At 38.9% G+C, this 21,377-nt stretch overlaps 1 protein-coding gene, 1 long non-coding RNA gene and 2 pseudogenes across 2 annotated transcripts in view; 3 read left to right on the top strand and 1 right to left on the bottom strand.

The window, feature by feature from the left end:
• amfra (autocrine motility factor receptor a) overlaps positions 1 to 12,088 on the top strand; it is a 40,174-nt gene extending 28,086 nt beyond the window's left edge. The window contains exon 13 of the mRNA XM_051073133.1: positions 9,728 to 12,088. Within this exon, the coding sequence (XP_050929090.1) occupies positions 9,728 to 9,881 (154 nt within the window). The 3' untranslated portion in view covers positions 9,882 to 12,088. The remainder of the gene's footprint in view (positions 1 to 9,727) is intronic.
• On the bottom strand, positions 5 to 1,273 carry LOC108893432 (programmed cell death protein 2-like; annotated as a pseudogene).
• On the top strand, positions 1,757 to 7,588 carry LOC108893440 (E3 ubiquitin-protein ligase AMFR-like; annotated as a pseudogene).
• Positions 12,089 to 13,881: 1,793 nt separating the features above from the next.
• LOC127142843 (uncharacterized) lies at positions 13,882 to 20,805 on the top strand. Its single transcript, XR_007813921.1, has 5 exons — positions 13,882 to 14,035; positions 14,219 to 14,277; positions 14,678 to 14,738; positions 15,889 to 15,948; positions 20,255 to 20,805. It is a non-coding gene; the product is annotated as an uncharacterized LOC127142843 (long non-coding RNA).
• Positions 20,806 to 21,377: the final 572 nt, after the last annotated feature.

A 21,377-nucleotide genomic window follows, 5' to 3' on the forward strand; every position in this document is an offset into this window, starting at 1 on the left:
CCCCCTCTCTCCTCTCGTACTCCCTCAGCAGCTCCTGAGCGTGCTCCAGGTCGTCGTACTCATTGTACAGGTCTGACTCCTCCACCACGCTGATGAAGAACGGGCGGAAGACGGGAACGTCCTCGTGGGATCCTCCCAAACTGAGGTCCTGAAGCCTGCTGCTGACGTCCATCTCACCGAGACCAGGACCTGGACCTGGAGCTGGGACAGGAAAACCAGACAGACACGGTCACATTTTAGACATTTTAGGAATTTGTTTTTAAAGGATAGCGCTTGTATTTTGAACCCGGACCTTATATTCCCGTGTTTTTGGGTGTAAATGAAAATCAACGCAATCAAAAATCAAAAATACGTCCACTGAAGTTCTTGTTTTTTGCCACTGACAGGCTCAGATTGTTATTAAGTGTTTGACAACATTATACATAGGATTCCTACAGAGACAGAGCATTTTTAAAAGAGTAAGATCCTTAAATCTGACCAGAAACATCTCTATATATCAATACCAGACTCCATTGACAAAAGCAGGACTTTTACCGAGCAGAACACAGGAGCTGCTGGAGTACCAGTGCCATCTGTTTGTTGTTTGTGTTATTTGTGTGACTTTCAGTGGTGGTGGAAGTATTCACATATATACGAACATAAATTAAAGTATCACACAACAACACAAACAAACAAACATATCGAGGCTGCAGTGGATTAGCAGCTCCTGTGCTCTACAAGGTAAAATCGCAATTTTTGTCAATGGAGTCTGGTTCGTGAAATCTACGTCTGATCCACTCATCCCTACCTTCTACCTCAGGAGCTGCTGCCTTCTCCTGCACCTGCTTTTCCTCCTCCTTCACACCTCCTCCCCACCCATCACCGTCCTCCTCCTCCATGCCCCAGTCATCAGCGGTGTCACACCAGTCCGTGGCGCCAAAGTAGCCTCCTGAGCCGGGGCGGGCCGGCCGGGTGTCTGCGCCTCAGCCTCCAGACACTGAGAGCGGAGTACCCTCCACCCCTCCGACCCGCCGCTGCACTCCGCGCCCAGGCACGCGAACAGGGTGGAGGTTCCTGTGGTAGGGGGAGGCATCCAGGGGCCAATACACCTGCGCCACATGAGCTAACGGGGCTCCGCAGCGGCCTACAGCGGGGACACTGCCGGGAGATGACCGGTAACCAGTCCGGCTGGGCCCCGACTTTGTTGGTGAGATATGAGGACTGGTTATCTCTTTGGGTCGAGCTCTCCATCACACAGACCGATCAGGGTTGTCTCCTGGGTGGGTGAAGCCATCGTTCACATGTGTTCGATTAAGCCGCTGAGGGTCCGTCACCAAAATATTACCGCCGGTTGGGTGGGGGCTTGAATTGTAAAGTTTAAACCACGCGACTGGAAACAAAAATAATGATGTAAAATATTTGAATTCTTAAAATTCATCAAACAAATGCAACAAGATGGTTAAAATAATATAAAGCTGACATTTTATATCTGTGGAGGAGACAGAGAAAGGTTCCTACCGGAACTTTCAGTTAACGGAGCAAATAGCGATACGATTTCCGGTTAAGCACTTTCACCTATAAGATAAATAAAACAAATGCACTTTGTGGTTAAGTTTACGGTTGAGTTTAATTAAGTAAGTTCATTTAAATTAACACAAATTACTTCACGATAAAAGATAAACTAATAGATACAAAATACAGACGTAAGACGAGTAAAAAAAAAACACCGTAAAAACAGAAATTAAAAAGTTGCCTGCGTAATTTTCGGTCTTCTGTATTTTTCTTATGTGCTGTTGTTGTATTAGTTGTAAATGTCGAGTCTTGAAAAAGCAAGAAAATGTTTAAAAGCCTTTATTTTGTTTTGAAACATCTTTAGGAGATAGCAGTTTTATTCTGAAAAACACCGACCGGAAGTCTTCAGTGTTGTCGTTTCTAGCTGTGACAAGCGGAGCGAAGCTAACGGGACTGTCGCTATTTAACGAGATAAATGAAAGATTTAAAACATGACAGCGCAGTTAAAAAATGAGTATTGAGTATTGATTAGATATCAGTTGTGCCCGTTTGTCTTCGAGCTCCGACTGACGACAATGAGCGACCGTTTATTGGTGCTAGGCTAGCTGGCTAGTAAGCTAGCTAACGTTACTTGTAATGTAACGTTGGCGTTGAATGTTTTTAAAGCTGAGTTCATGGAAATAACGTTAAAGGAGACGGAGTAGGAAAGAAACTGTCACACTAAACTACAGGTTATTTAACCAGCGACCAGTTTAGCTGCTAAAGAGGCGAATAACATCAATATGTGACAGTTAATTAGTGTAAACAAAGCGTGTCCAGTGTTATGTAACAGTATAAATCTCTGTGGTCAGTGTTTATCCGCCCGTCACTTCACCCACCATCATGCCTTTCTTGTTCCTGGAGCGGTTCCCCCTGGCCCAGCCTACAGACCTACACGGCGCTGAGTGCCGCTCTGCTGGCCGGGACCGTCCTGACCGTCTGCTCCTCCGACTCCCGCCCGCAGTCCAGCTCGGAGGAGACGCACGGTCACCCGGTCCACGGCTCCAGGATCAGCCGCTACATCAGGGACGGTGGGCAGTACCTGAGCGCGGGGTATGGAGACGTGGCTGCGGATGTGCTGCTGTACCTGCTGACTGACAGTGTCTTTGTTTGGGTGAGGTATACATGAACACAGTGGGAAGGTGTGGATGGGAACTGACCTGCAGCATGGCCACATTAACCTTAATGAAGCCTCAGATCAAATAAATGTGTTGTTGGGCTGTGTGTTCCACATATACATACACCGACCAGTGCTGTAGCACTGAAATTATTCACTGAATAATGGATTAGGTGATTGACAGATAATAAATTGGCAACAACTTTGATAATTGATTAATTATTTTTACATTTTTATTTGCTACCAGCTTCTCAAATGTGAACATTTGCTCGTTTTCTATGATAGTAAACTCATTTTTTTTTTGTTTTTTTCACTCTTGATGAGACATCAGATGCAATTTGAATAAGTTTATATGTTGTTTTTCTCTCTTCTCTGACATTTTACACACTTTAACAATCAATAACTAAAGAACATACTAGTAAAATGTACTGATCGGTTGCCTTACAGTTCTCCTGTGATTACAATGACTGGCTGAGATTTAGTGTTGTTGTCTGTTATACCGTCTTATTTCCACTCATTTAAACGGTATGTCAGGAGTTGGACGTTCGTTCTCTGTGAGCTCGTTATCAGACATGTTGTTCTGTCTCTGGTGTCCAGGTGGATGGTGAACACCGCCTGCCTGCGTCTTGCTGCTGATCGCCAAACTCATCCAGTGCGTTGTGTTCGGGCCGCTCCGCGTCAGTGAAAAACAGGCGAGTGTTTCTGTTTGTGGTGTTTTGCTGTTTGTCACACTACTGTTACATTTATTAAAAGATGCATCGTTTTCTTCTGCAGCACCTGAAAGACAAGTTCTGGAACTTTATTTTTCTACAAGTTCATCTTCGTGTTCGGCGTCCTGAACGTCCAGACGGTGGAGGAGGTGGTGATGTGGTGGCTCTGGTTCGCCGTGCTGGTCTTCCTCCATCTCCTGGTTCAGCTCTGCAAGGACCGCTTTGAATATGTAACGTTTACAACTAAACTCTGATTCCTACAGAGACAGAGCTTTTTATTAAGTAAAATCCAGAAACATCACTTTACATCTCTACCAGACTCCACTGAGAAAAACAGGAATTTTACTGAGCAGAACACAGGAGCTGCTGCCTCAGTTGCTTAGTTTGTTTGTGTTATTGTGTGACTTACTTTATACTTTAAAATAAGTAAAAGTACCATATATTCTCTGTACTCTGTTCCTCCAGCTGTCCTTCTCTCCGGCCACTCCTCTGTCCAGCCACGCCCGGGTGCTGCTGCTGCTCGTGGTGCTGCTTTGTGCTGCGGCGGCCTGGCGACGCTCTGCAGCCGCCTGGCTCGCAACCAGGGACGCCACACCGCCGCATTCATGGCCGCAGAGGTGAAACACTTCATCGGACACTTCCTGAAATCACATAGCTTTTTATGCCACACCACACACTAACAGATTCACCACCAACAACCGACTTTAGAAGAAACAAACATGGCAGGACAATGTCTCTTGTTTGTTGTGCTTCCGTCTTCAGTCAGCTGCTTCCTGATTCGCTATCGTTCCGTTCCATGTGACAATCCACAGAGAGCGTGCAATTTGTGATTGTATTTAACATGTTTAATATTTATCGGCTCTGATCGTCTTCAGAGCAGGGAGGATAACATCACTCTGAACACCAAAGGAGAATCTGACAAGATCATCGTTAGAACCGTCAGATAATCAGTGTTTGCTGACTTTAATCGGGAGGAGGATTCAGGTTGATTTTCTAGTATTGTGTAGTAGTGCGTACCCTGTTTAACACACAGGTTTTTTGGACGTTAATTGCACACAGATTAGATTTAAACCCTGAAGTGTTTTGAAGGGAACTTTTTCAAATCATCAGATGTCTGTGTTTGAATCTGTGAAGCTTTAAATCTTTTTTTTTTTTTTTTTTTTTGGCACAATCAGACAGAACGTCCCAAAACTTCTTCTTCATAATTGAAGTTTTATCAGCTGCGCTCAGAAAGACGACAGCTTTGTTTCTTCATTTTGTTTTAAATCCTTAAATCCGTAACTTTCCAGACTGCATTTGAAGATTTCTCAGACACCTGTAAACAGTCTTTATTAACTTTTTGTTTGTTTTTTTTAAAATGTTAAATTATGTGTGTGTTTCAGTGCATGTTGGTGACGGTCAGGACCACACACGTCATGTTTCGGTAGGTTAAATATTTACTGTGGGTTCATGTTGTAGACCGGGCAGGTGTCTTCATGTGGGAGTGACTGAGTGTTATTGTTCGTGCAGGTACTCCATCCACCTGTGGGACGTGAACCAGGAGGGCAGCTGGGGAGAACAAATCCTCCTACGTTTACTACACTGACCTGCTGATGGAGCTGCTGCTGCTGGGCCTCGACCTGCTGCATCACATCCACATGCTGGTCAGTTCGATTTGAAAGATCTGAATCAGATCGAGCGTCTCCTCAGTCGTCCTCGGTTTTTATTCTAATCGAGTGTCGATTCCTTCTTCTTCTCTCCTTTCTGTTCCTCTCTCAGATCTTCAGTAACATCTGGTTGTCCATGGCGAGTCTGGTCATCTTCATGCAGCTTCGCTTCCTCATTCAGGAGGTTCAGAAGAGAATCCGCCGCCACCACAACTACCTGCGAGTTCTCCGCAACATGGAGACCCGGTCGGTATCGCAGGAAGTCAGACAGAGTGAAATACAGAAACATCTCTATATATCACCTGATCCACCAAATCCAGCAACATGCAACTATAAACCTGCAGCAGCAGCATCTAGAAATAACAACCAAACTGATGCTGTGTTCTCTCCCCTCTCTCTCTCAGGTTTTCTGTGGCGTCTGCAGACGAACTGGCCGCCAATAACGACGACTGTGCGATCTGCTGGGGACGTGATGAGTTCAGCTCGGAAACTGCCCTGCGGACATCTCTTCCACAGGTCGGCATAAAGAAGAAGTCAGCAACGAGTCCAGTGTTCACACAAACTGAACCAAACTAGGAGCTAAAAGCAGTTTAAAACCTCTGGAGAGAATTCCCTTTTCATTAGGATTGATTGTTATGGATAAAATATTGATTAGTGGAGCTTTAGTTGCTGCTCACAACTGCACACACACTTAAAACTCTGCTGCAATTTAGAAATTTAACTTAAAAATGTCGACGTGGCTCGAGGCTGACTGACTGCTGCCTTCATGTGCTCTGGAAATGTGGTAATTACAATTTGCGGGTACATTAGTTAGTTAACAGAGCTAAATGCTGCTGGGAAACATTATAATGATGAGTTAGACTAATGAATAAATAAACACCACTGGGGAAACATAATGATGGAGTTTAAATAATGGCAGAATAAATGCCGCAGGGGGAAATCATTACAATAATGAGATACAGTAAAGACCGACTAACACAATGAGGAGATACAGTATAATAACAGGAATTATCTCCCCAGCCGAAGCTGAATAAAAACAGATTGTGTTGTTGTTGTGTTGACGCTGAGTGTGTTTTTGTGCGTCCTCAGCTCGTGTCTGCGCTCCTGGCTCGAGCAGGACACGTCATGTCCAACGTGTCGGATGTCCCTGAACATCGGAGAGGGAGGAGAAGGGGGTCAAGGGGAGAGGGAGGCGAGGAGGCCGTGCCGACAACATGCAGCCGGAGCTGGAGTTGATGCTCGGCCGCACCTCAACCAGCTCAACCACTTCTTCCACTTCGACGGTGACGCAGTTAAAACGATGTATCTTGCCAAACCATATCTCTTACCAAGTTTATAAGTGTCAGTCGTCCCCTGACCTTTGACCTCTCTGTGTTCTAGGGTCTCGTATCGCCAGCTGGCTGCCCAGTTTCTCTGTGGAAGTTATGGCCACAACCAACTTTCTGGGCATCGCTCCGGGCCAACCCATCTCAGCTCAAACCCCATGGTCAGTAAACACGACGGAAACACCACGAAAATCCTGAGTCCAAAACACTATTCAGTGTCATTCTGCTGCTTTCACTGTGACGAGGAAGAGAAGACGAAACGGCTGCTGTTGCTAACGTTAGCTAGGTTAGCAAGCTAATGTTAGCACCCAGCAGTAAAAGCAGGTACCCCTGTTATGAGCACTGGGTTTTATATTATGTTCCTTGCTATGAGGCCACATCTTCATGTTTCAGTTGTCAGTCCTTTTCGGTGCTGCTCAGCTAAGACAATAAAGCTAGTCTAAGCTAAGCTGAAAGTAGACGACCTTAGCTAGCTATTTTCGCTATATTTGGGCAGCACAGGAAAGAACTGACAACTGAAACATGAAGATGAGGGCTCATAGCAAGAAACACCCTGCAAACCCACAGCTTTATTTGAGAGCAAGTTTAGCTAGGTCAACTATGTCAGGGGTACCTGCTTTTACCAGCAGGTGCTAATGTTAACTAGCTAACCTAGCTAATGGTAGCACCCAGTAGTAAAAGCAGGTAACCCTGATATAAGCGGAAGTTTGTCTCTTGCTATGAACCCACATCTTCCGTGTTTTGGTCGTGAGTCCTTTTCTGTCCTCCCCAAAGAATACCTAGCTAAGGTCTGTCTGTTTTCACGGTTAGCTTGCCGAAGATAGCTAGCTAGCTAAGACCAGCTTTATTCACCTTAGGCTATGCCAGTGCAGAAAAGGACTGACAACTGAAACATGAAGATGTAGCATCTTGAAACAGACTCTGAGAAGTTGGACCAGGAAACAGGATTTTCATCGGTCGTGACGTCAGAAACAGATTGAACTCTGGTCTCTCTCTTTCGGCGTCTCAGGCTCAGCAGATCCAGGAGATGTTTCCTCAGGTTCCCCTCCAGCTCATCCTGCAGGACCTGGAGATCACTCGATCCCTGGAGGTCACCACCGACAACATCCTGGAGGGACGAATCCAGACCCCTGCTGCCACCCACCACCACCGGTCAGTCCACAGGACTCAAACAGAAATCCACAGATGGATGTCAAATATCAGGGAGTTTTACTGTTAATGTTTTCCATCAGGCTGCGGAGCACCCGGTCATACAGGTGACTCCTCCACCTGAGGACGAGGGTGGAGCCAGCAGCGAGGAGGAAGAGGAGGAGGAGGAGGATGAGGAGGAGGAGACAGGAGGACGAGGAAGAAGATGAAGAGAAGAGGAGGAGGAGAACGAGGAGGTGCAGAAAGCAGGTCACCGTGGAGGACAAGATGGAGACGACGAACGAGCGGAACGTGGAAGTTCAGTTTTGGCGACGGTGGAGGAGCGACAGAAGATGCTGCTGCAGAGGAGGAGGAGCTGCTGCGGCGAGCACGAAGGTACTGAAACAATGTTCAACCAGGAACATTGTTTTACATCAGTACCAGACTCCATTGAGAAAAACTGGAATTTTATGGGGAGCTGCTGGAATACCACTGCCTCCATCTGTTAGTTTGTCTGTGTTACTGTGTGGTACTTTTACTTAGTAAAGTATCTGATTACTTCTTCCACCACTGAAAGTCACACAATAACACAACAAGCTAACAGACTGAATCCCTTAGCAGCTCCTGTGTTCTGCTCACTAAATTCCTGTTTTTGTCAATGGAGTCTGGTGGTGATATATAATGATGTTTCTGTGCCTGATTAGTGTATATGCTGCTGTAAACCTACTGACACTTTTCTCTCAGGGCAGTTTGAAAAATATTTTCCATGATGTTTAACTGGCTCTAACCTGCAGCTTCTCTGTTCACAGCTGCTGTTAATTAGCTCCAACACTGATGTGGAGTTTTTTAAAAAGACGCCAGTGATGTCTTCATGTTTTAAGCCCATTTACTCTCAGTCACCTGCACTTTACATCACTGCCGAGAGTTTTTTAATCATAGCAGCCGTTTTTAGATTTATCTCTCTCCTCCCAGGCAGCTGTTGGTTTCACTTCACTGTGCGCAGTTAAAATAAACTTAGAGATTCGACGCGCTGCAGTGAGATAATCCATCACAGCGTGAAACATCCTGCTCAGTTTTATTTAAGTTTTCACTTCAGCTTTATGTCTTCTGACGGCGTCTGTGGCCATTTACTTTTTATTTCACTTTATTTTATTCACCGTCGCCTCCTTTTACTACTTTATTTCTCAGTATTTGTCACTTTACTGTTTTATGTTTTATATTGTTATTTTATAGTTTATAAGCTGAATATATATCTTATTTTTCTCACTTTAAAAGCAGCTCTCAGCTCTTGTTTTTAAAGTGCAACAGAAATTAAATTGTCACATTTTTAAACCTTTTTTTATGCTATATTATTATTTTTTCATGGGGTTTTCCTGACTTGATAGAATAATTTATAATGTTTCGGTCCCAAATCCGTGTGAATTTAAATTTTTACTCTCTGTGTTTGTTTTGGCATTAATATGTGGAAAAGTGTTTTTCCTAACTTTTTTCCAACCTAAATGACCAGATTCAGTTCTCTCCACAGACATTTTCACGTTCCTACACCTGGTTATATTCCTAATGTCTTCATGTCCATCACTGATAGAGACCTCAGATATTAGCAGCATTAATAACAGACTGAATTTGAAGATAAAATAAAGATCATCTGGCTGCAAAGAAATGGGTTCATAACTTCACTCTGGTTCAGGGATTTTGCACTTCTTTTCCACATTTAAAGCCTTATAGGAAATCAATAAGCTGAAGTACAAACTTTGAATGGTTCAGTCTCTGGATGGGCATAATTAATTGATGAACGATTATTTGATTGTTAAGACTTCTGTTGATCACATCCTTCTCCACAAAAATCAGTTGGCTTGGAATTACTTTACTCTCTCAGCTCGGTGCCTTTTGTATTCGTACAAGTTACATTTTGGGAAAACTGTCTGCCACTAAATAATCTAATATTGTATATTTTTTTATTAATGTGTTTTATTAATGTTTCATGTGATTGATAAGTTTCTTGTTTTGTTTCCAAAAAGACTCTCAGTTGTGTTTATGATGAGCGCTGTAGCTTTGGTTTATTAATTTGTTAGTTAAACCTTAAAGGCTTTGTTTAAGAGGATTGTTGTCGGACTATAATAAAAATAACAATATGAAAACAGGCCTTGGTTTTGGGATCCGTTCAAGTTGGAAACAAAAAAACTGACATTGAATTTATGAGGACAACAGGAGATAACGTCCTGAAGCCCATCAGTGTCGTCTCTTACCTGTGGTCTTTCCTCTCCTTTGCAGGGACTATCTGTCCAGGAACTCCAGGTCCAACACGGAAAACCCAGACGCCTTGGACGGCGAGACTTTGACCTCCGACCCCGTGAACCTGCGACGAGAAACGTTAGCGTCGGCAGCAGAACGACGGCTGCAGAGACCGTCGGACTCCACGCACTGAGGTACTGACTCTGGTCTCTGGTCGTCTCACATTCGCTTAACTTATCACAACAGCGTCACGTCCAGTTTTACCGTCTGTAGCGTCATGTAGCATCAGCTCCTCCAGTCAAGGTGGAGTTACAGAGCTGGTCTGCTTCTCTACAACATCCTGAATCCACAGGTAATCACAAGTAACGTAGCATCTGAAGATTTGTGATTTCACAGGTTGTTTAGGACCAACAAATCAAATCAAATCTGGTTGTAGCAGCAAGAAATCAAATATTATCATCAAATTCGCAACAAAAGTCTTAGTTTTCTTCACTTATTCTTCCCCTCCTTTAAAATAAATCAGAATTTTGCTCATTTTAAACTCTATTTTGTAAAGGCACTGACATTTGTGGAAATTGAAATTGTTGAAAGTTTGTTACCATCAAAGTAAAATACTGGGAAAAGTGTTGTTTTGTTATCGACAACCAAAAATTGAAAATAATACACAGTGGTAGTTATTTTCATTGATAAATACCACCTGTACAGAAACCCCGAAAGGCAAGAGAGAGTGTGTTTCTCTCTTTTTTTAATCTATAAAAACAGGTGAATTAAGTGTAATGCTCAGTTTGGCTACAAGGGGCTGAACTGCACCAGGACCAACTTGTCACATTTTCTTCCTTTCTTCTAAAGGAAAAGTACGTATATTGTGTGTTAGCAGGTTATGTAACATTAATTGTTAAAGGCTGTCTGGAAGAGTCAGGTGAGGTTATATATAAAAAATATTTTAAATACTACTTTAAATACTTTCTGTATTTTTATTTTTGGTCCATCAGTTATTGATGTAATTGTTAAAAGATAAAATAAAGAAAATTCAATAATCTGAAAATATTGAGTTAACTAAGTCAAGTCTCCTCAGTTTAAACCATTCATCCTGACAAAATAATAATAATAATAATTATTATTATTATTATTCTCTCACTTGCCTTTAGGGCGTTAAAGTAAGGTGCTAAAAAAAAGTGTTCTAATGCTCAGATCTGTTTTTTTCTGTTACAAGTTAAACGATTCACAATAACGAAGAGTGAATATAGAGAAGTGTAGGTTTGATGCTGCATTCATGTCCTATCAGAGTTTCTGATTTGTAGAGAACGCTCACGTTGCTCTGATGTTTCTGATATATTCGATTCAGATGTTAGAGATAAAAAAAAATTCACAGAAAACCAAAAAAAATAAAGGACGGAAACGCAGCAAACTTCAGTTCATTTAAGACTCGATTAAACACAACTCAGTGTAGAAATGAATGTTTGTGGTCTGACCTTGTTCTCTTACCACATTTTAAATTCTCTTGCTGTTACATTTAAACTCAGTTTTGTTTATGTTAACGTCGTCTTCAGCAGTATAACATGTATTTAAAAACTTTGGAGTATTTTGCCTAGGGGAAGCCATGTTGGAAAACAAACAGCAGGAAGTTGATCGACTAATATTAAAAGTCCAATGATAACTCCCTGCAGGTTTTATTTATAAAGCTCTGGGATTGATAGAATGATAGAAAATGATTTATTTTTGTGTCATAAAATGTCTTACAGTATTTAAACGAGTAATTAATTTTATTCTGATTTGAAAACAGAGACTAACATGGACAATACAGTAAAGTGTAATTTACATCCTCAGTATTCAGTATCTTAATCTTTATTTTTAAGATTTTTAAGGTAGATTTTTCCCATCACCGTGGTTTTAACATCATATCAGTTTGTTCTGTGGCTAAAGCAGCAATAATAGATTTATATTTAACATGTTTAATGTTTGATCTTAAAGACATGACTGACAAACAGCTGTATTTTTAATGTTTAATGATTTAAAACAACTCAGCGGTTTGTGTTAGTTTTTACTTTTCCTCTTCCAATGTGTTTTATTTTGTTGCTGCTTCGTTGCTGTGACATCTCTGCATGAAGAGTCAGTCTGGTTTCCAGTTTCTGTTCATAGTGGGTTTAATGGTTTTGTTTGGTTTTGTGTTGCACGTTGGCACCTTCAGAGTTTCAGCTCATTTCAGTTTGTTCTTCCTCATCTGGACTGTTTCCTGTTTACAGATTGTACAAATACTTTTGCATTTGACATTTTAAAATACATTATTGGACTGAAATTTTGTACAGAGATATGAAAATGTAAAGTTTTTTTGTAAATAAATGATAACACAGTCATACAGTTTGAGTGTAGGAGCTTGTAACAATAAAATTTACAATCAGAGGCTTTTATTTTGGTCTGTTTTTCTTTCTGGTGGAAACGTTTGTGATGCTGATGTTTGTTTTCAGAGTCCAGACTTAAACTTAAGTCCAAATTATTCACCCAGTCTCCACATTTGATCATTACCCTGCATATTACCATCAGTTTCTAATGGTTTTAAGTCTTTTAGTAACATGGAACCTTTCAGAATAAAGTCTTGACTCCTGCAATGTGAACTCGGCCTCTCGCTGCTCCAGACTTTCCCCCCGTTAACAGCAGCAGAAGCTAATTAGCTGCAGCGCTGATGAGACTCTGACTGGTGACCCCATTACTGAACCCACAGTGGAGGTTTAGCTGTTTGACGCCAACGCAGACTCATCCAACACAACCTCCTCTGCCAGTTTATTACAGTTTTTGTCGACCTAGAACTGGTTGTTAACACTTTTTTAAAGGTTTTGTAGGTGACGAATTCTTAATATCCGTAATGAACAATGATAGAAGTGGTGCAGCGTCCCATATGTGGCAGGATTGTTGGAGAAACTTTAGAATTATCTCCAAGATAATTGGACCGAGCTTGGGCCAAATCCCCCTTCCCGATCAAAGTCAGTAAAGGCCCAATTATCCAACCAATTTCTTGTGTTGTGTGAGGTGTGCTCAGAGTGATTTTACCCTCCCTGATCTGCTCCGAAGACGATTGGAGCTGCCCCGATAAATACTAAACATGTTCACGATCAGAAATCCTGTTGTGTGGGGGGAACACCAAGTAGAGCCGAGCACACACTCTGTAGATTATCAAGTGGAACGGGGGCGATAGCCAATCACAAAGCAAGCTGACTGAAGATGGAAGCACAACAAACAAGAGACGTCGTTGCCCGCCATGTTTGTTGTCAGATTTGGAGACGTTTGCTGTCATGTGTGCAGTCTCTTACATTTTCTGAACTGGTTAAGATTTTAAAAATCTTGTAGTGTGCACTCTAGGGCTTAAGACTACCATGAGCTGGATAACTGAAAACCTCCACAGACAGGAGTTTCCTTTACTAAAGTATAGAAATATTGCCAAATGTATTAGCACTGGCTCTGCACTTCACCTATCAGTGATTTAATGTTGAGGCTGATCAGCGTTAAGACTTTTCACATCTTCTGTATAAACTAAAACTGCTGTGTCCTTCCTGAGTCATACTGAAGCTGAATGTAACTCCTCCATCCAGCAGGGGGCAGCCAAACGTCACTGTTGTCTCCATCTCCTCATGTTCACTGTCTGAAAATGTAATATTGGTCTGCGTTCAGAAACTCTCTCTCTTCCTGTGTCTGTCATCTCAGCACCTAGAGGCCTCTTTCAGATTACAACTGCTACAGGCAACTCACCATCAAAATTTTTAATTACCATAATTATTATAGACACTTCCAGGGGGCAACAACCAGCCTTTATCTTGGTCATGTGTGGCTGTTACATAGTTATAAACCAAGGAAACTTGGTTTTAGGGAAACAGTGAATGAAGTCTTAAGAGACGTGTCTTTTAAGTCAAAGATTTATCATCATTTAAGACATTTTTATTGCATAATATTACAACAATAGTAAAATATTGCACTGTATTACACCTTCGTGCTTGGATTTAATATTGTTTTATCCTGATTTTATTTGAAGATGTGGAAATACTGTGGGTTTTGGCTGCTCAGCACATCATTATACTTTCTTTCAGACGTATTTTACAGGATGAAGGTGTGTTTCATTGTAAAAACTTCATTAATTCATCATCCTTGAGGCATGTTTACTTGGTTGACACCTCAGCTTCTTTCTCTTTCTCTGAATTAGGATGTTTCCCATCATACAGGGATGTTTCAGGTCATGGAAAACTCCAGGTTTCAACTTTCCCATGCTCACCTACTTATGATGCTTGGAGGAACTTTTACTGACCAGCGAGTCTGGATCTCTGCAGGGTTTATCAGGCTCCAGGTACCAAACTTCAGAAGGTAAAAAAGAAAAGAAAAGTAACCTGGTGAAGGTGGAAAATCACGGACTCCTTGATCTGTGTTACTCAGGGAGATTAGAGGCGAGCCGGGGAGTTCAGTCATGTTGTCTTTGCCCTGTATTTGGTTGTTTCAATGCTCAGATGTGAAGCGCTTTATAAAGCACAGTTTGCTCTGCCTCTTCAGCGCAGCGGCTTTTTGTGATTCAGCCTGACGGTGGGCAGCAGGGTTCAAAGTAAAGAGCTGTGAGTGTTTGAAGAGAATAAAACACTGAAGACACTTTGAATGAAGTATCCTCTAATACACATTTATACACTGTTAGAAACTGTGTTTAATTTACATATGTTTTCATGAAAATGTTAACAGTAGAATCCTGTTATCTTTAAATGCAGCACATTAGCTTTAATTTCTCTCAGTGAAATTGCTTTGTAACTACGGTGGCCCTGAAGGAAAACAGGAGAACATTTTCCCAAACGCTACAATGTTTCAGTTTACAGAGTATACTAGTGTATATTAGTGTTTAAACCATTTGTTACACTTCCCAGCTCCAAGTGTAATTGTCAAGGTTCAGTCAAGGCTTCACTGTGTTCAGTTTTTGTTCATTTTTGTTAATAGTGTTTTAATTATTGCACTTGTGTGTTCCAGGACAACTTGTTCAGCTGAGATGGAAACACCAGCAACCAACATCACCTCCCAGACCAAACAGGTATGTGTCCTAAACGTTTACCCAGTCTGGAAAATAATAAGAAGCTAAAACTAAAGCTATCTGTATGTAGTCTAACTGGTTAGTTTGCTTCTAATCTTAAATCTGACAATTCCCCATAAACTTTACTTGCTAAGATAAACCAGCAGCCCAAGATTTTAGATTTCTTTCCAGTGAGATCTTGAATTTACATTTTTGCGGCTGTGAACAGTACTGTCACTGAACTAGAAACAGTATTTAGTTGTATATAAAATATGAGTCAATTCTACTCCTGTTCTGAGTTTATTCTTTGAAGAAATTGATAAATAAAATAGTTATTTAATAATGTAAAGAACCAGTAACAGTATGAGCCGGACTGATAAGGGTCTGGATGGATAAAGATAAAACTCAATCGCACTTAGAAATGTGAAGGATTACTTTATTTTCTCGCATATTAAAGGGCAACGTGAGTAATTCATCTAGATTTTAATTTGAAAAAATCCTTTAAAATAAAATGACACACTGTTATGACTGTTATTTCTGTAAGTTGTCTATTTATTACTAAAGCATTTATTGGTAACACAGTTTACATTGACAAAATATGAATGTTGCATTGAATGTTGATTTGAGCAGTGCTCCTGAGAAGTGCAGGGTTGACAATATTGTTGGCCATGACTGTACATGATTTATTCAGTTATCAGTTCTGTTTTATTTATGGAGTGCCAAATCACAGCAAGTTATCTCAAGGTACTTTTCATATACAGCAGGTCCAGACCGTACTCTTTATATTATAATATTTACAGCGACAGACCTAACAGTTCCCAGCATGACCAGCACTAGGCGACAGTGGAGAGGAAAAACGTTCTTTTAAGAGGCAGAAACCTTGAGCAGAACTAGACTCGGGGTGGGTGGCCATCTGCCTCAACCAATTGGGTTGAATTAGTTGATGACAATTAATAATCATTTTAGTTTTTCCAAACGTTGTTGGTTCATCAGGAGGCAATGACAGTCAACAGTTCATTTTCTGAAACAGCTCTCTAATGTTTGGAAAATGTTGTGGTTCAACTGTAATGTTGAATATTTCTCTGTGTTTTCATGGTTAAACTGTGATGATGAATAGGTAGTAGTGTATTGATAATTTTCCTTTGTATGTTTCTCTTTGATTTCCTCCAAGTGTCACCAATTTGTCCCCGACGTCATCCATGATCAGCGAGACATTGTTGAGAATGAGGGAGTAAGTCAAACTATAGTAAGGTGTCTAACATGTTGAAAAAATGTTATAATAAGGTGTCAAAAAATGTTTTAGTATAGTAAGATGCCAAAAAATGTCATAGTATAGTAAGGTGTCAAAAATGTTGAAAAAATGTCATAGTATCGTAAGTTGACAAAAAAATGTCAAAAAATGTTTGAGTATAGTAAGGTGTCAAAAAAAAGTCATAGTATAGCAAGACATCAAAAAATGTTTAAAAAAATATCTTAGTATAATAAGACGTCAAAAATGTAAAAAAAAAAAAATCATAGTATAGTAAGACGTCAAAAAATGTCAAAAAAAGTCTGTATAGTAAGGAGTCAAAAAATGTCAAAAAACATCATAGTATACTAAGGTGTCAAAAAACATCAGTATAGTAAAGTATATAGTAAGTAGTATAGTATAGTAAGGCATCAAAAATGTTGAAAACATTTCATAGTATAGTAAGGCATCAAAAAATGTCATAGTATAGCAAGATGTCAAAAAATATCAAAAAAATGTATTAGTATATTAAAGTGTCAGAAAATGTCAAAAAATGTCATAGTATAGTAAGGAGTCAAAAATGTTAAAAAAAAAAAAAACAGTGTAGTAAGGCATCAAAAATGTTGAAAAATGTCTCAGTATACTAAGGTGTCAAAAAACATAATAGTATAGTAAAGTGTCAAAAAATGTCAAAAAACATCATAGTATAGTAAGGTGTCAAAAAATGTCATAGTATTGTAAGACATCAAAAAATGTCAAAAAATGTCATAGTATTGTAAGACATCAAAAAATGTCAAAAAACATCATAGTATAGCAAGTTGTCAAAAAATGTCAAAAAAACGTCATAGTGTAGTAAGGCATCAAAAACTGTCAAAAAATATCATAGTATATTAAGGCGTCAAAAACTGTCATAGTATAGCAAGGTGTCAAAAAATGTTAAAAAACATAGTATAGTAAGGCATCAAAAACCGTCAAAAAATGTCATAGTATTGTAAGGCATCAAAAAATGTCAAAAAATGTCATAGTATAGTAAGGTGTCAAAAATGTTGAAAAAATGTCATAGTATAGTAAGGCGTCAAAAAATGTCATAGTATTGTAAGGCGTCAAAAAATGTCCAAAAATATCATAGTATAGTAAGGCGTCAAAAAATGTCAAAAAACATCATAGTATAGTAAGGCATCAAAAATGTTGAAAAAATGTCATAGTATAGTAAGGCGACAAAAACTGTCATAGATTAGCAAGGTGTCAAAAAATGTCAAAAAACATCATACTATAGTAAGGCGTCAAAAAATGTCATAGTATTGTAAGGCGTCAAAAAATGTCCAAAAATATCATAGTATAGTAAGGTGTCAAAAAATGTCAAAAAACATCATAGTATAGTACGACGCCAAAAAAATGTCATTCTATAATAACGTCAAAAATGGTGTCAAAAAATGTCATAGTACAGTAAGACGTCAAAAAATGTCATAGTAAGGTGTCAAAAAATGTCATAAAATATCATACTATAGCAAGGCGTCAAAAAATGTCCAAAAATATCATAGTATAGTAAGGCGTCAAAAAATGTCAAAAAACATCATAGTATAGTAAGGTGTCAAAAAATGTCAAAAAACATCATAGTATAGTAAGGCGTCAAAAAATGTCAAAAAATGTCATAGTATAGTAAGGTGTCAAAAAATGTTATAGTATTGTAAGGTGTCAAAAAATGTCAAAAAACATCATAGTATAGTAAGGCGTCAAAAACTGTCAAAAAATGTCATAGTAATGTAAGGCATAAAAAAATGTCAAAAAATGTCATAGTATTGTAAGGGGTCAAAAAATGTCAAAAAACATCATAGTATAGTAAGGCGTCAAAAAATGTCATATTAAGGCGTCAAAAACTGTCATAGTACAGCAAGGTGTCAAAAAATGTTAAAAAACATCATAGTATAGTAAGGTGTCAAAAAATGTCAGAGTATAGTAAGGCGTCAAAAAATGTCAAAAAATGTCATAGTATTGCAAGGCATCAAAAAATGTCAAAAAACATCATAGTATAGTAAGGTGTCAAAAACTGTCAAAAAATGTCAGTATAGTAAGGTGTCAAAAACTGTCAAAAAATGTCATAGTATAGTAACGCGTCAAAAAATGTCAAAAAACATCATAGTATATTAAGGCGTCAAAAAATGTCAGAGTATAGTAAGGCGTCAAAAAATGTCAAAAAATGTCATAGTATTGTAAGGCATCAAAAAATGTCAAAAAACATCATAGTATAGTAAGGTGTCAAAAAATGTCAAAAAACATCATAATATAGTAAGGCGTCAAAAAATGTCATAGTAAGGTGTCAAAAAATGTCAAAAAATGTCAGTATAGTAAGGCGTCAAAAAATGTCATAGTAAGGTGTCAAAAAATGTCAAAAAACATTACAGTATAGTAAGGCGTCAAAAACTGTCATAGTATAGCAAGTTGTCAAAAAATGTCAAAAAACATCATAATATAGTAAGGGGTCAAAAAATGTCATAGTATAGTGAGGCATCAAAAATGTTGAAAAAATGTCATAGTATAGTAAGGCGTCAAAAAATGTCATAGTAAGGTGTCAAAAAATGTCAAAAAACGTCAAAAAACATCATAGTATAGTAAGGCATCAAAAATGTTGAAAAAATGTCATAGTATAGCCAGGTGTCAAAAAATGTCAAAAAATGTCACAGTAAAGCGTCAAAAAATGTCATAGTATAGTAACGCGTCAAAAAATGTCAAAAAACATCAATATAGTAAGGCGTCAAAAAATGTCATAGTATAGTATGGCGACAAAAACTATCATAGATTAGCAAGGTCTCAAAAAAATGTCAAAAAAACATCATAGTATAGTAAGGTGTCAAAAAATGTCATAGTATAGTAAGACGCCAAAAAAATGTCATTCTATAATAACGTCAAAAATGGTGTCAAAAATGTCATAGTATAGTAAGGTGTCAAAAAATGTCAAAAAATGTCATAGTATAGTAAGGCATCAAAAATGTTGAAAAAATGTCATAGTATAGTAAGGCGACAAAAACTGTCATAGATTAGCAAGGTGTCAAAAAATGTCAAAAAACATCATACTATAGTAAGGCGTCAAAAAATGTTATAGTATTGTAAGGCGTCAAAAAATGTCCAAAAATATCATAGTATAGTAAGGTGTCAAAAAATGTCAAAAAACATCATAGTATAGTACGACGCCAAAAAAATGTCATTCTATAATAACGTCAAAAATGGTGTCAAAAAATGTCATAGTACAGTAAGACGTCAAAAAATGTCATAGTAAGGTGTCAAAAAATGTCATAAAATATCATAGTATAGTAAGGCGTCAAAAAATGTCCAAAAATATCATAGTATAGTAAGGCGTCAAAAAATGTCAAAAAACATTATAGTATAGTAAGGCATCAAAAATGTTGAAAAAATGTCATAGTATAGTAAGGCGTCAAAAAATGTAAAAAAAATGTCATAGTATAGTATGGCGACAAAAACTGTCATAGATTAGCAAGGTATCAAAAAAATGTCAAAAAACATCATAGTATAGTAAGGTGTCAAAAAATGTCAAAAAATGTCATAGTATAGTAAGGCGTCAAAAAATGTTATAGTATTGTAAGGCGTCAAAAAATGTCATAGATTAGCAAGGTGTCAAAAAAATGTCAAAAAAAACATCATAGTATAGTAAGGTGTCAAAAAATGTCATAGTATAGTAAGGCGTCAAAAAATGTCATAGTAAGGTGTCAAAAAATGTCATAGTATAGTAAGGCGTCAAAAAATGTCATAGTAAGGCGTCAAAAAATGTCAAAAAATGTCATAGTATAGTAAGGTGTCAAAAATGGTCAAAAAATGTCATAGTATACTAAGGCGTCAAAAATGGTCAAAAAATGTCATAGTATATTAAGGCATCAAAAACTGTCATAGATTAGCAAGGTGTCTAAAAATGTCAAAAAACATCATAGTATAGTAAGGCATCAAAAAATGTTGGAAAAATGTCATAGTATAGTATCAAAAAATTTAATAGTATAGTAAGGCGTCAAAAAATGTCAAAAAATTTCATTGTATAGTAAGACATCAAAAAACGTCATAGTACAGTAAGACGTCAAAAAATGTCATAGTAAGGTGTCAAAAAATGTTGAAAAAATGTCATAGTATAGTAAGGCATCAATAAATGTTATAGTATTGTAAGGCGTCAAAAAATGTCCAAAAATTTCATGGTATAGTAAGGCATCAAAAAATGTCACATTATAACGTTGTGTGATGTGATAGTGTTGGGCCTCAGTTTATTCGGAATGGAGGAATAAACCAAATGGCTCCTTTTGTTCTACAGAATACGGAAAGCCACTGATCTCAAGTTTTCTCAGCTGTTCTTCTCATCCTGCACCAAAAGTAGAAATATCAAGGAACTGATCTTCTCAACAGTACTGAAGCTGCACAGCCAGAGGAACTACAGTTTACAGCACCAACAGGACTTTACAAAGCAGCACACCAAAGGCATTTTCTTTTCCCATGGACTTACTAGAATAACTGGACCTAGTTTAACTTACTTTGTATATCACAACTTCAAGCAAGTATATTGCTTGAGCTTTGTTGTTATGTATGTTTATAGTCAAGTTACTGATTAATGTTTGCATGTCCACACATGACTTGCCAACATCCCCCTTTAACCTGCCACCTTCTGACTTGGCCCTAAAGCATCACTCCTTGGTTAATGTCCCGCACATGCCACGAAGTGTCTCCAATTCGGCCATTTTGGTTGTAAAACCTTTGTCATAAACTGCAGCCATCTTTGTTTTCCACATGCACACCTCTACAAAGTGTTTGTGGGTTAGATTAAATTTTGTGTTTATTTCATTTTGGTAATTGTTCAAATAAATACTTCTGAACACTGAATATCTTGCCAGAATGTTTAATATTGTTTGAAAATGAATATTGCTAACCTCTAGGGTTAGCATTAGAATGACGCTTGTAGCCAGAGGTTGGGGTTAGGGTTACGGGTTTTGGCTGAAGGTTAGGGTTAGGGTTACACCTTTTAGCTCGAGGTTAGGGTTAGGGTTACAGGTTTTAGCTGGAGGTTAGGGTTAGGGTTACGAGTTTTAGCTGGAGGTTAGGGTTAGGGTTACAGCTTTTAGCTCGAGGTTAGGGTTAGGGTTACAGGTTTTAGCTGGAGGTTAGGGTTAGGGTTACAGCTTTTAGCTGGAGGTTAGGGTTACGGGTTTTAGGTGGAGGTTAGGGTTAGGGTTAGGGTTACAGGTTTTAGCTGGAGGTTAGGGTTAGGGTTAGGGTTACGGGTTTTAGCTGGAGGTTAGGGTTAGGGTTACAGCTTTTAGCTCGAGGTTAGGGTTACGGGTTTTAGGTGGAGGTTAGGGTTAGGGTTAGGGTTACAGGTTTTAGCTGGAGGTTAGGGTTACGGGTTTTAGGTGGAGGTTAGGGTTAGGGTTAGGGTTACAGGT

This window comes from Lates calcarifer, linkage group LG10 (assembly GCF_001640805.2).
Source record: "Lates calcarifer isolate ASB-BC8 linkage group LG10, TLL_Latcal_v3, whole genome shotgun sequence".
NCBI lineage: Eukaryota > Metazoa > Chordata > Actinopteri > Centropomidae > Lates > Lates calcarifer.